Source organism: Coregonus lavaretus (genome assembly GCF_964263955.1).
Source record: "Coregonus lavaretus genome assembly, chromosome: 31".
NCBI lineage: Eukaryota > Metazoa > Chordata > Actinopteri > Salmoniformes > Salmonidae > Coregonus > Coregonus lavaretus.
The window spans coordinates 26,075,902-26,090,585 of record NC_140018.1 but is presented as its reverse complement, the minus strand read 5'-3'; the positions used below and the strand labels follow the sequence as shown (position 1 = coordinate 26,090,585).

General features: G+C 43.5%; 1 protein-coding gene and 1 pseudogene across 3 annotated transcripts; one reads left to right on the top strand and one right to left on the bottom strand.

The window, feature by feature from the left end:
- Positions 1-518: 518 nt before the first annotated feature.
- On the bottom strand, positions 519-7,838 carry LOC311107149 (nucleoporin Nup43-like; annotated as a pseudogene). Its single transcript, XR_014615869.1, has 6 exons — positions 7,827-7,838; positions 7,568-7,753; positions 1,620-1,742; positions 1,437-1,514; positions 1,178-1,313; positions 519-975 (listed from the first exon to the last, which is right to left on the bottom strand). The product of XR_014615869.1 is annotated as a nucleoporin Nup43-like (transcript).
- A 49-nt stretch (positions 7,839-7,887) lies between these two features.
- LOC311106947 (protein-L-isoaspartate(D-aspartate) O-methyltransferase-like) lies at positions 7,888-14,564 on the top strand. Of its 2 annotated transcripts, none has more exons than XM_084149353.1 (8): positions 7,888-8,223; positions 11,233-11,337; positions 11,442-11,473; positions 11,653-11,757; positions 11,921-12,041; positions 12,508-12,593; positions 12,925-13,094; positions 13,707-14,564. In XM_084149353.1, exons 1-8 carry the CDS (start codon positions 8,049-8,051, stop codon positions 13,717-13,719), a joined length of 807 nt encoding a protein of 268 aa, XP_084005479.1. In that variant the 5' UTR covers positions 7,888-8,048; the 3' UTR covers positions 13,720-14,564. The 2 variants fall into 2 exon arrangements, with proteins under 2 accessions (XP_084005479.1, XP_084005478.1); XM_084149352.1 differs by having other exon boundaries at positions 8,042-8,223; positions 12,925-13,151.
- The last annotated feature ends 120 nt before the right edge of the window (positions 14,565-14,684 follow it).

The window sequence follows — 14,684 nt, the reverse complement described above, 5'->3', positions numbered from 1 at the left end:
TAAACATAAAACAAATACAATATATACAAACAAAATGAAAACAAATGGATGTCAAAAGTTTATATTCTATATTCTCATTAGACCTAAATGTGGTCCATATCATGGTTCTTTCATGCACTGAGTATATCGTCTGTTATGAAAAGTTATGCATAATTGGATAAGTGATATCATATTTATGTAAAGACATTTTATTTCAAAACACAGGAGTTAAATGACATGAATACAACCAATATGACTACCCCAAAAATCAAGTGCTTTATCTGTGATTGGTTTTGAGCACAAGTTCCTGTACAACCGGTACTCATCATTAAGAGTGTAAACTTTATTTCAGTGGTAATACAAGATCTCTGTATGCTTTCAATTTATTCAACCTCCTTCAGGACTATCAAACACAATCATACAATTTACAAAATACTTTCACCTGATGAAGGTTATCTAATCCTCAAGAGCAGGACCTTATACTGGGAAAAGATTTCAACAATCAGTTTAGGTAAATAATTGCCAGAAGATAACGACCCTACCGTTACGCACTGAGGTCGGAACGCAATCATGGTTACATTAAGACACCGTGGAGCCAGCGCGAGACATGGGTCGGAAAACGTACCTCAATGCAGGGATGGGACATGCCACTGTACTAAAAGTTTTACCTTTATCCACACTGCTCCATCGAGAAGATTGAAATGCTGCTTGTTTTCGCGGGAAACTGCCCTTTTCGTCCTCATGCTAGGTAGCAGTAGCCATCGCAGCCATTTTGGAATGGCAGTGTTAGCCAATCAGCTCCTTTGTTGTTCAACGCAATGTTCCATTCCATAATGGCTGCTAGCCACAGTGAAAGAATCTGCGATGGTTCATTGCCCTGTTGCCTGAAGTCCCATAGTTTGAGCTGGCCAATAGAATTGACGGTAAGGATCTCTGTAGTCCTCAGGAAAGTCACAGCATGGATTGTGCTACTATCAGCCTTTTTCTGACAGGAATGAAAAATAGTATGTCAGTATCATCTTGGCTAAAGGGTGGGATTTCACTTGAAGTTCCAGCTGATTTTTGGAAATGGGTATGAAGGCTATGTCATTGCAAGTTCAAAATCCAACCTTGAAGAAAATAATGAGCATTGCCAGGAGAGCATACAATTATATACACTCTTATTAACACATAAGGACCTATTGTTTCCTTCTCAGACCAATGGTGTGCAGCACTCCTTCCTGGTCCGCTCTGAAGAGCATGATCCTTCCATCTTCCCCGACCGCTACAATCTCAGGGCTGTTACACACAACTCCAGTACATGGAGCGTTGTCGCAGGGATAATGATGTGCTCTTTCCCACAGTTGACAATCAGACAATGTTTGTAGAGAAGAGCTAACTTTACATTTGTAATTGATGTAGCCATGATTGTTGGTATATCTTCATTATGATTATGTCTTGTGAAATAACATCCATACCTGGCTGTTGTGGTGATGCCGAAAGATGGTCACCGCTCCAGTTGATGATGCTGTTACTATTCTGTCTAGATCCAGAAACTAAAGGAGTGTAAGATTGACATTCAATTATGACAAAATCAGGACCAAGTACAATATTGTCTAACGTCAGGATAGTATCTTACACCTAGTAGTATATTAACTTACTTGAAGGTCCAGAACATCCCCATTATGTTTGTATAAACATACTAATTGAGGGTCTCCCTCAAATTCATCGTCCATACTGGAGACCCCATTCTCTCCGATGGACCAAATGGAAATGTTGTTGTCCTGAAAAAGAGATTTCGCTAGAGGTATGCAATCAGACAGAAATGTTCAACAGCTGAGTGATGGTAAATTACACTACCTTGCAGTGCTTAATTTGTGCCGGATCCTGCCGGAACAGGATCCAGCACCTCTTAGATTTGACTTTATTTGTTCCGGCACCTATTTGATGAAAGACCATCATGTAAAAGCGCGGCGATTCTTCTATGTAATCATCCTATCCTGCCACACTGATTCCAGACCTGCTCTCTTATTTGTACATAGAGGTTATGGGGAGGGCCAGTGGGGTAAGTAACTGATCTTGACACAGGTCTTGGTAGTGGTGGTCAGCTAGTGAAGAGGTCCCTACGTAATCACGTCACATAGCCTAGACGTCTCCCTACTGAATTTGAATCGTGGGAAAGCCAAATAGAAAATTGATAAGAAAAGGGGAGCTGGTGGGGAGGGGGGCAGTGCATCCACCTACGAAGTGCTCGGAGCAGGTGCAATTTGCAGTTCAAGAACAAGCAAACGTATAACCCCTAGCTTGTCATGCAGAATTCAAAGTTGGGCTGTACAACATGCAAAAGGGTAGGGAGCTTGGGTCTAGAAATGACTTGAGGGATTAAACTAGCAAAAGAGTGTGTGGAATATAAAGTAAATTAACATCCTATGCATCAGACATAAAAAAACAAAAACAAAGAGCCCTCTGAAAAAAGTCTTTTTTAACATGCCTGAACCAAGGCGCATTTGGTGGCAGCAAGCCTTGTAGACAAGGCTAAAGAGGACACCCAGGTTAACACTCAAAATAAAATAGAAATAGACACTACAGCCAGAGTTTTCAGAACAGCCTTAGAAGGAGGCTAAACATCACAGCCACATGCCCGCTCATGGCTTTGAGCAAAGAGTTGACTCTCAGGAGTTAAATGGACTATGTGTTCCGGGACCTCCCGATTTACAAATGAAGCACTGCTAGCTAGTAACGTTAGTTAACTAAACTAGCTGGCTATGCATAAGCTGCCCTGCCGGCAGTATACTGGACTTCAGTAATTTAGGTTAAGTGACAGGTTTCTTATTATTGACAGAAAATAAAGCAAAGTAACGTTATGCGTTGACAGTACAGACAGTAAATAGCTAGGTACAGTACCAGTCAAAAGTTTGGACACACCAAACTCAATAGCTATGTGCAACCAGAGGAAAAAAAACTCTAGACCACCTTTACTCCACACACAGAGACGCATACAAAGCTCTCCCTCGCCCTCCATTTGGCAAATCTGACCATAACTCTATCCTCCTGATTCCTGCTTATAAGCAAAAACTAAAGCAGGAAGCACCAGTGACTCGGTTAATAAAAAAGTGGTCAGATGACGCAGATGCTAAGCTACAGGACTGTTTTGCTTGCACAGACTGGAACATGTTCCGGGATTCTTCAGATAGCATTGAGGAGTACACCACATCAGTCACTGGCTTCATCAATAAGTGCATCGATGATGTCGTCCCCACAGTGACCGTACGTACATACCCCAACCAGAAGCCATGGATTACAGGAAACATCCGCACTGAGCTAAAGGGTAGAGCTGCCGCTTTCAAGGAGCGGGACTCTAATCCGGACGCTTATATGAAATCCCGCTATGCCCTCCGACGAACCATCAAACAGGCAAAGAGTCAATACAGGTCTAAGATTGAATCGTACTACACCGGCTCTGACGCTCGTCGGATGTGGCAGGGCTTGAAAACTATTACAGACTACAAAGGGAAGCACAGCCGCGAGCTTCCCAGTGACACAAGCCTACCAGACGAGCTAAACCACTTCTATGCTCGCTTCGAGGCAAGCAACACTGAAGCATGCATGAGAGCACCAGCTGTTCCGGATGACTATGTGATCACGCTCTCCGTAGCCGATGTGAGTAAGACTTTTAAGCAGGTCAACATTCACAAGGCCGCAGGGCCAGACGGATTACCAGGACGTGTACTCCGAGCATGTGCTGACCAACTGGCAAGTGTCTTCACTGACATTTTCAACATGTCTCTGACTGAGTCTGTAATACCAACATGTTTCAAGCAGACCACCATAGTCCTGTGCCCAAGGACACTAAGATAACCTGCCTAAATGACTACTGACCCGTAGCACTGACGTCTGTAGCCATGAAGTGCTTTGAAAGGCTGGTCATGGCTCACATCAACACCATTATCCCAGAAACCCTAGACCCACTCCAATTTGCATACCGCCCCAACAGATCCACAGATGATGCAATCTCTATTGCACTCCACACTGCCCTTTCCCACCTGGACAAGAGGAACACCTACGTGAGAATGCTATTCATTGACTACAGCTCAGCATTCAACACCATAGTGCCCTCAAAGCTAATCACTAAGCTAAGGATCCTGGGACTAAACACCTCCCTCTGCAACTGGATCCTGGACTTCCTGACGGGCCGCACCCAGGTGGTAAGGGTAGGTAACAACACATCTGCCACACTGATCCTCAACACAAGGGCCCCTCAGGGGTGCGTGCTCAGTCCCCTCCTATACTCCCTGTTCACCCATGACTGCATGGCCAGGCACGACTCCAACACCATCATTAAGTTTGCCGACGACACAACAGTGGTAGGCCTGATCACCGACAACGATGAGACAGCCTATAGGGAGGAGGTCAGAGACCTGACCGTGTGGTGCCAGGATAACAACCTCTCCCTCAACGTGACCAAGACAAAGGAGATGATTGTGGACTACAGGAAAAAAAAGAGGACTGAGCACGCCCCCACTCTCATCGACGGGGCTGTAGTGGAACAGGTTGAGAGCTTCAAGTTCCTTGGTGTCCACATCACCAACGAACTATCATGGTCCAAACACACCAAGACAGTCGTGAAGAGGGTACGACAAAGCCTATTCCCCCTCAGGAGACTGAAAAGATTTGGCATGGGTCCTCAGATCCTCAAAAAATTCTACAGCTGCACCATCCAGAGCATCCTGACTGGTTGCATCACCACCTGGTATGGCAACTGCTTGGCCTCCGACCGCAAGGCACTACAGAGGGTAGTGCGTACGGCCCAGTACATCACTGGGGCCAAGCTTCCTGCCATCCAGGACCTCTATACCAGGCGGTGTCAGAGGAAGGCCCTCAAAATTGTCAAAGACTCCAGCCACCCTAGTCATAGACTGTTCTCTCTGCTACCGCACGGCAACCGGTACCGGAGTGCCAAGTCTAGGTCCAAAAGACTTCTCAACAGCTTCTACCCCCAAGCCATAAGACTCCTGAACAGCTAATCATGGCTACCCAGACTATTTGCACTGCCCCCCAACCCCATCTTTTTACGCTGCTGCTACTCTGTTAATTATTTATGCATAGTCACTTTAACTCTACCCACATGTACATATTACTTCAACTACCTCAACTAGCCGGTGCCCCCGCACATTGACTCTGCACCGGTACCCCCCTGTATATATAGCCTCCCTAATGTTATTTTATTTTACTTCGGCTCTTTTTTTCTCAACACTTTTTTGTTGTTGTTTTATTTTACTTTTTTATTAAAAATAAATGCACTGTTGGTTAAGGGCTGTAAGTAAGCATTTCACTGTAATGTCTGCACCTGTTGTATTCGGCGCATTTGGCCAATACAATTTGATTTGATTTGATTTTAGCTAGGTACAGTACCAGTCAAAAGTGTGGACACAACAACTCATTCAATGGTTTTTCTTTATTTTTACTATTTTCTACATTGTAGAATAATAGTGAAGACATCAAAACTATGAAATAACACATATGGAATAATGTAGTAACCAAAACAGTGTTAAACAAATCAAATTATATTCTATATTTGAGATTCTTCAAATAGCCACCCTTTGCCTTGATGACAGCTTTGCACACTCTTGGCATTCTCTACCTTCATGAGGTAGTCACCTGGAATGCATTTCAATTAACAGGTGTGCCTTGTTAAAAGTTAATTTGTGGAATTTCTTTCCTTCTTAATGCATTTGAGCCAATCAGTTGTGTTGTGACAAGGTAGGGTTGGTATACAGAAGATAGCCCTATTTGGTAAAAGACCAAGTCCATATTATGGCAAGAACAACTCAAATAAGCAAAAAGAAACAACAGTCCCATCAAACTTTGAACGTTTCTTCAAGTGCAGTTGCAAAAACCATCAAGCACTATGATGAAACTGGCTCTCATGAGGACTGTCACAGGAAAGAATGACCCAGAGTTACCTCTGCTGCAGAGGATAAATTCATTAGAGTTAACTGCACCTCAGATTGCAGCCCAAATAAATGCTTCACAGAGTTCAAGTAACAGACACATCTCAACATCAACTGTTCCGAGGAGACTGCGTGAATCAGGCCTTCATGGTCGATTTGCTGCAAAGAAACCACTTCTAAAGGACACCAATAAGAAGAAGAGACTTGCTTGGGCCAAGAAACATGAGCAATGGACATTAGACAGGTGGAAATATGTATTTTGGTCTGATTAGTCCAAATTTGAGACTTTTGGTTCCAACCACCGTGTCTTTGTGAGACGCAGAGTAGGTGAACGGATGATCTCTGCATGTGTGGTTCCCACCGTGAAGCATGGAGGAGGAGGTGTGATGGTGCTTTGCTGGTGACACTGTCTGTGATTTATTTAGAATTCAAGGCACACTTAACCAGCATGGCTACCACAGCATTCTGCAGCGATACGCCATCCCATCTGGTTTGGGCTTAGTGGGACTATCATTTGTTTTTCAACAGGACAAGGACCCAACACACCTCCAGGCTGTGTAAAGGCTATTTGACCAAGAAGGAAAGTGATGGAGTGCTGCATCAGATGACCTGGCCTCCACAATCACCCGACCTCAACCCAATTGAGATGGTTTGGCATGAGTTGGACCCCAGAGTGAAGAAAAAGCAGCCAACAAGTGCTCAGCATATGTGGGAACTCCTTCAAGACTGTTGGAAAAGCATTCCAGGTGAAGCTGGTTTCAGAGAATGCAAAGCTGTCAAGGCAAAGGGTGGCTATTTTGAAGAATCTCAAATATAAAATATATTTTGATTTGTTTAACACTGTTTTGGTTACTACATGATTTCATGTGTTATTTCATAGTTTGTCTTCACTACTATTCTACAATGTAGAAAATAGTACAAATTAAGAAAACCCCTTTTTTTTCTCACCTTTATTTAACCAGGTAAGCCAGTTGAGAACAAGTTCTCATTTACAACTGCGACCTGGCCAAGATAAAGCAAAGCAGTGCGATAAAAACAACAACACAGAGTTACATATGGGGTAAACAAAACATAAAGTCAAAAATACAACAGAAAATATATATACAGTGTGTGCGAATGTAGTAAGTTATGGAGGTAAGGCAATAAATAGGCCATAGTGCAAAATAGTTACAATTTCGTATAATACTGGAATGATAGATGTGCAAAAGATGATGTGCAAATAGAGATACTGGGGTGCAAATTAGCAAAATAAATAACAATATGGGGCTGAGGTAGTTGGGTGGGCTAATTTCAGAAAGGCTGTGTACAGGTACAGTGATCGGTAAGCTGCTCTGACAACTGATGCTTAAAGTTAGTGAGGGAGATAAGAGTCTCCAGCTTCAGAGATTTTTGCAGTTCGTTCCAGTCATTGGCAGCAGAGAACTGGAAGGAATGGCGGCCAAAGGAGGTGTTGGCTTTGGGGATGACCAGTGAGATATACCTGCTGGAGCGCAGACTACGGGTGGCTGTTGCTATGGTGACCAGTGAGCTAAGATAAGACGGGGATTTGCCTAGCAGTGATTTATAGATGACCTGAAGTGGGTTTGGCGACGAATATGAGTAGGTGTGTCCAAACTTTTAACTGGTACTGTAATTAGCTAACTAACTAGCAGACCCACCTCGTTGTCTCAAGACCCAGTAGCAAAGATGTCTGGTTGCTGTAAAGACGAAGATGAGACCGGTCTCCATCTCGTTTTGCTGATTTTCTGTGACACGTACTTTGCACTGATTTCCTCTATCAAATTAATCTTAAAGGTAGCTAATTTTAGTTTTGATTTATTTGTACATTTACAAATAGGTCCTCTCTACATGCATTTCCTTGAATCCCACCAGCTCTCGTACGGTGGCCCAATGAGGACAAACTCAACAAAACTAAACGTCAAACGCCATGTGATAACGTCACAAATTCACTAGCGCGTTAAACTCTCGGGCCCCTCCCAGTGGGTGAACGCGGAAGATAGATACTTGCTCTGGCAATCAAATCTGAGTGGTCAAAAATCCAAATTAAAGATGAAATCTCCGATTAGCTAACTAATATGCAACCATAATTTATTCAGAGACTGAACGTATGGAAAAAGCTGCAAGCTGCGAAGTAAAGGTATGTCGCGTGACGTATCCCCTCCATCTGTTTTGGAGGTTGTCAGTTTCATAGGCAAAGGAGTTGGCGCAGGCGCAGCACTAACAGCTGCTCTCTACCTGCTCCGCAGAGTGTGTTTAATAATGGCCTGGAAATCTGGAGGAGCCAACCACGCAGAGCTTGTAAACAACCTCCGCAGTAAGTTTACTCATTATATAAAGTGGATAATTAAGCGTTTTGGTTTAGATATCTAATGCGTAATAGAGAAATGCTGCTTTCTCCAAAGCATGGTGACCACAGTCAGGCTAGGCTATTAAAGCTAGCCGTTGGGACATTGCAAACTGCTGTGATCCTCTGTCGTCCGCTAATATCTGGCTGATGCTTGCAAATCTGCACCTGCTAGCACAGATAGACTGCTAACTTGCTAGTTAACAATTGCATGGAAGCAGTAGTGGCTTCATTTAGTGCAAAGGCAGTCGTATTTATGGATCCTTACATATTTTATGTGCGTCATATTGTGCTTTTCCCCAACCTCGTTTAGCTACAGTAGCTAACTAGCTACCAGCCATAGCTATATAGTTGAACCAAAAGAAACATGGCTAGTTAATTTGCTAGCTAGCCAGTTTATATGATAGTAATGTCAATTCGGGGTATTCCTGTGTGGTGATAGATGATTTGTCGGCTCAGATGGTTTGTTTATATAGCAGGTTAGGTTAATTAAATTGGCAGGTTAGGAGAATTTAGGAGACTGAGGTTAAGGTTAGAAAAAAGGTTAGGCCTATATACAATGTCTATGGCGTCATCTGTATCATAACACCTGCAAGAGCATTAGTGAGGTCAGGCACTGATGTTGGGCGATGAGGCCTGGCTCGCAGTCAGTGTTCCAATTCATCCTAAAGGTCTTCAATGGGGTTGAGGTCAGGGCTTTGTGCAGGTAATTCAAGTTCTTCCACACCGATCTTGACAAACCATTTTTGTATTGACCTTGCTTTGTGCACGGGGGCATTGTCATGCTGAAACAGGAAAGCGCCTTTCTCAAACTGTTGCCACAAAGTTGGAAGCACAGAATCGCCTAGAATGTCATTGTATGCTGTAGCGTTACGATTTCCCTTCACTTGAACTAAGGAGCCTGAACCATGAAAAACCTCCCCAGACCATTATTCCTCCTCCACCAAACGTTACAGTTGACACTATGCATTCGGGCAGGTAGAGTTCTGGCATCCGCCAAATCCAGATTAGTCCGTCGGACTGCCAGATGGTGAAGCGTGATTCATCACTCCAGAGAACGTGTTTCCACTGCTCCTGAGTCCAATGGCGGTGAGCTTTACACCACTTTAGCCGATGCTTGGCATTGCGCATGGTGATCTTAGGCTTGTGTGCGGCTGCTCGGCCATGGAAACCCATTTCAGGAAGCTCCCGACGAACAGTTCTTGTGCTTGCTGACATTGCTTCCAGAGGCAGTTTGGAACTCGTAGTGAGTGTTGCGACCAAGGATAGACGATTGTTACGCGCTTCAGCACTCGGCTGTCCCGTTCTGTGAGCTTGTGTGGCCTAACACTTCGCGGGTGAGCTGTTGTTGCTCCTAGACGTTTCCACTTCACAATAACAGCACTTACAGTTGACCGGGGCAGCTCTAGCAGGGCAGAAATTTGACAAACTGACTTGTTGGAAAGGTGGCATCCTATGATGGTGCCACATTGAACGTCACAGAGCTCTTCAGTAAGGCCATTCTACTGCCAAAGTTTGTCTATGGAGATTGCATGGGTCTGTGCTCGATTTTATACACTTGTCAGCAACTGGTGTGGCTGAAATAGCCGAATCCTCTAATTTGAAGGGGTATCCACATACTTCTGTGTGTATATATAGTGTATTTTTGTAACGAAACTAGAAAGATCTCCTGAAGACTTGGTGCAGACTGCAGAGAGCAGCTTTTTGGCTTGCCTATGTCAGTGTCCAACATGAGTTGGCCAGCAGGCCTAGTTGGCTATATTTACACGGTCAGTGTCCAGCAAAGCACTGCAGCAGACACTTTGGTACTAGGGCGGGTCTGAGCGTTTTGCCAAAAGCCCTTTGGGCTTGATTGTGCCTTGTTCACGTTAAAATGTAAATCGCATAGCTTTATTCATTGTGATACTCTACACTACAAGGACATAGGCCTATTTTATGTTGAGAACATCTTCTGCGAGATTATGGCCAGCTTTTAATATGCGCAGGCAGGTACAACACTGCATCCAGGGATACAAAAACATGGGGTAAAACGTGATGCTGAAGTGGATTAATATTTCATCCACCAAAGTTGAGTTCTGGGTCAATTTTAGCAACATCCATCCTCCCCCATTGTCATGTGCTTTCTGACCCATTTAGGCCTACTCACCAACTGCAAACCATAAATTAGCCTAAACCTGATTTAAACGGGTCAAACTCAGGATGCATGCTAATTCCTGAATTTCTATTTTTTTTTTGTATGCTCCTTAGGCCTTTCTCTGTGATCTATAAGGTTATTATCACACACCCTGGGTTCAGAACATCAAGTTATATAACTTGTGGACAACCCGACCAAATTCACATAGAAATGTGTGTTATAGATCTGTCATTCTCATTGAAAGCAAGTCTAACAAGTGGTAAATCTGTTCTATGTGTGCTATTTCTAGGTTTCCCTTAAGTTTCGGTTTTGTACACCAGCTTCAAACAGCTGACAATACAATATTTTCGGTTATGGAAAATATATTTCACAGCGGTTTAGATGGTACAATGATTCTCTACACTATACTTGCTTGTTTTGTCACATAAACTGAAATTAGGCAAACTTTTAGAATTTTTGCAACCAGGAAATGGCGGAGCGATTTCTACATAGTGCATCTTTAAGAGTTGGTCTTTCAAGTGCAATGTCTTTCAAACATTAAATATAGCCTACTAGCCTATTGTGTGCATATAGCTGCATTTGAACTTTTCCATTTGAAGCTGTTGGGAATGCAGGTGTAATGTAGACTGGCGACCACTCAGCAATATAGTTGTTGGGGCCTGGGGTCTCGTGGAGAAATAAGAGCAGTAACAACTGGCTGTCGCTGGCACTTCCTACTGTTGGCAGCACCTGTCAGTGGAGCCTCCTGTGGAGGGATTACTTTACTCTGAAGACACTGCAGTGTTTGTGAGTGTGTTACTCTCCACAAATCCACTGTACCGTTAAACACCTCCTATCTTCCTCAGAAAATGGGATCATCAAGTCAGACAAGGTCTATGAAGTCATGTTGGCCACAGACCGAGGCCATTTCTCCAGAAACAACCCCTACATGGACTCCCCACAGGCAATAGGTGTGCTTATTTATTGTAGTACAATAAAGTATTGTAATGCAAATTCAATACACCAGCCATTGATGAATGTTAGAAACTAACTATCACTTTCTTTGACCCCAAAGGCTATCAAGCAACAATCAGTGCGCCACACATGGTAGGCTTAACTAGGACTTTTAATATTTGTTTAAATTGTTGCATATCTTATCAATTATTATAACTATCAAACATTGATCACCTTGCTCCTATAATGTATACCAACTGAGCTAATACCAGAGGTTTGCAAGTACAATGCTGACAGGTGGTGATGCAATTGTATGTTGCTCTCTCCCCCAGCACGCCTATGCATTGGAGCTTCTGTACGATCAGCTGTATGATGGGGCCAAAGCTCTGGATGTGGGGTCTGGCAGTGGAATCCTCTCTGCGTGCTTTGCACGAATGGTGAGCTATATTATGATGAAGGGTAAACACATAATATAGGTAATGTATTTTGGTGGTAGGGTTGGGGTACATTTTCCATTTCAGGTTTTGGGGATATTTTGGGTTCTGTGTAATGTTTGATGGCACAGACTTGTATACCTTCCTAATTTATTGTCTTTAACAGGTAGGTCCCAAAGGGAAGGTGATAGGAATTGATCACATCAAGGAACTGGTAGACGATTCTATAACCAATGTAAAGAAAGATGACCCCAGCTTGATAACATTGGGTAGAATCAAACTAATAGGTAAGTCTGAAAAGCAGCAAAGCAAGATGGATTTTTAAAAAAAGTTCAATTTGGTGACTTGTATTATTGGGTTATGAAAATGTCTTGTACAAAATATACAGTTCAAATATAAAATATAAGCTTAAAATAGGGTTGCTGACTGTCAAGTAAGGAATGTTTCAAAGTAGTCTAATGGATGTGTTGACTCAAAGTCACTCCTTGGGATAGGAACACAAAGCAGCTCAGTTGACGTGGGTGCAGCACTGTCTGCTGAATTATTGAAAGGAGAGTGCCTTCTTTTGCCTGTACTGCAGTCAACCAACATCAGTGTCAGAGGCCAGAGACGAGGTCGAGGTGGCATCGCACAGCTCTGATGTGTGCCCTGGCACTCTGCCTCAGTGTGGCCTGCTTGACGGGTATAAGGCTGGCACTGCGTGGCGGCTGGCAGCGTGTGAGTGACAGCTGCTGCCTGTTTGTTACGTTACAGTGGGAGACGGGCGGATGGGCCATCCAGAGGAGGCGCCTTACGATGCCATTCACGTGGGCGCGGCAGCACCCAACGTGCCACAAGCAGTAAGTTCAAATGAAGGCATCAAAGGGTCCCAGTTAATAGGAGTCACATCGCCTCAATCCACCATCATTCTTAGGAATGCTGTGGTCAGAGTAGAGATCAAAACCAGCACTGACATTAACTCTGTGTACCCTGGTCTATTCAGGTGTAACTACACTGTAGCATATTTTGCTGCTAGGCTAGCCATTGCATTGTTAATGTGAACAGCTTGTCTTAGAAGACTAGTCTAGTCTGATGGGGTGGAGAACTGGGAATGTTTGGACCGGGGGGGGGGGGTTGTTATCTGGTTCTGACCCAGTGAGTCTCCTCTCCTTCTGTCCTCTCCTCCCTCAGCTCCTGGACCAGCTGAAGCCAGGCGGCAGGCTGATTCTGCCCGTGGGGCCGGCCGGAGGGAACCAGATGCTGGAACAGTACGACAAGCTGGAGGACGGCAGCACCAAGATGAAGCCCCTGATGGGGGTGATTTACGTGCCTTTAACAGACAAAGAGAAGCAGTGGTCCAGGTGGAAGTGACTTCTTACTCCCTCTCCCCCCCTCTCTCCTTCACACAATGGGCAAAGGTGAAATGGTGTAGCCTGGAGCAGATAATGGATCCCAAGGGGCTGTGTTTGCTGCTTGTCATCATTAATTGCTTCATCCATACCATGTCAACTGGCTGCACGTTTTCTTACTTTTAATCCCGTAAACTAGTATGCTATTTTAGAGCTGTTCAGCTAAGCAAGTGTGCAGTGAAGCAAACAATCAAGTGTGGATTCTGTTTGGTATTATAAATTGTTTTCTTTGGAGTTGAAATGTCATGTCAATAATGTTTAAAGTGTTTGATGGTTGGCATTTGGCTGTGATACTTCTGGCATGAGATCTTATCAATTTGATCTTATCAATTTGGCTGCATAATATCCTATTTCTTCATTGGTTAAATCTGAAGAGATGGAGAAATCCAATAACCATAGGGATATTTGGATTTTGCACATGGTGTGGGGCTTTCTATAGCAGATTGTGCATGGGAGTGTCTAACTGACCTTCAGTTGCATGACAAGAGGGTGTTGATATGATTTGACATAGTATATTTAATCTTAATGTCCATCTAATAATCTCTTGCCTATTATTTCTCACAGGGATGAACTCTGAAGCGACAGACTGTCCATATTCCACATGTCAGTGTGAGGCTGGAGGAGACTACTTTGGCTTCCAACAACAGCCATTGGAATTTTTTCAAAACATAACAAACCAGGGTGATTGGTTTTCTTTATCATGCTGAGGAATAACCCCTGATGTTGGGAATAAGACTGTTAGAGATTTAACAGAAGAAAGTGTTGGGGTTATAATTTTTTCCAGGTATGCATTGTTTTGGGTTGTGAACTTTCCTTTTGATTTTCTGCAGGATTTTGAGCTAGTTTTAATTTTGGTTACACCTGTGAGTTGCAATCAACCATTTCAACAATAATGCATTTCAGCTCCATCAAAGCTGAGTGTAAAGAGGTTGCCAGACTGTTCTGATATGGAAAGCCGGAGTTGATGAGATTATTCACCCACTTGCTGTAGATTGCACCTGAAGATCTGACTGTAGATATCTTTACTGCTCTGCTAACATATCAGCCACCCCCCCCCCCCCCCCCCACAGTATTTAAACAGATGCACATGTAGGCTGCACAAATGGCCGCTCTATCCCACATCCAGTTGTTTGATATGCAGCACATGACACTAGATTTACTCATACACTCTACAACAAGAGTGGAACACATAGACATGTGAACACATGGTTTCCATGACAACATCGTGTGCAGGCTTTACTGATGACCAACACTAAATTAAATAACCGGTGCTTTGCCAAAATAAACCTCAATGTAAAGCAAATGAATGTCTGTTGTTTTTTACACATGGAGTCGAAAAGCACATTTATTTTGGATGATCCATGGCTTTCACAATTTCTGGAATGGCAAAAATGAAAATAAAGAGATGCTTATGTTTTTGTCTCCCTTTGTGCTATGGATCGTTTATTCCTACAAGCTGTATATGCTGCTGAAGACAGCACCTACTCCCATTTGTCCTTACCACTCTAAAAACCTCTGGAAGAGCAGGAAGAATCCACACTG

Bases quoted from the DNA above. Each gene is read 5' to 3' on its own strand.
- LOC311106947 (XM_084149353.1), top strand. From the start codon at position 8,049: ATGTCGCGTGACGTATCCCCTCCATCTGTTTTGGAGGTTGTCAGTTTC. The intron at 8,224-11,232 runs GTAAGTTTACTC...TATCTTCCTCAG, and splicing joins GCTTGTAAACAACCTCCGCA to AAAATGGGATCATCAAGTCA. The intron at 11,474-11,652 runs GTAGGCTTAACT...TCTCTCCCCCAG, and splicing joins CAATCAGTGCGCCACACATG to CACGCCTATGCATTGGAGCT.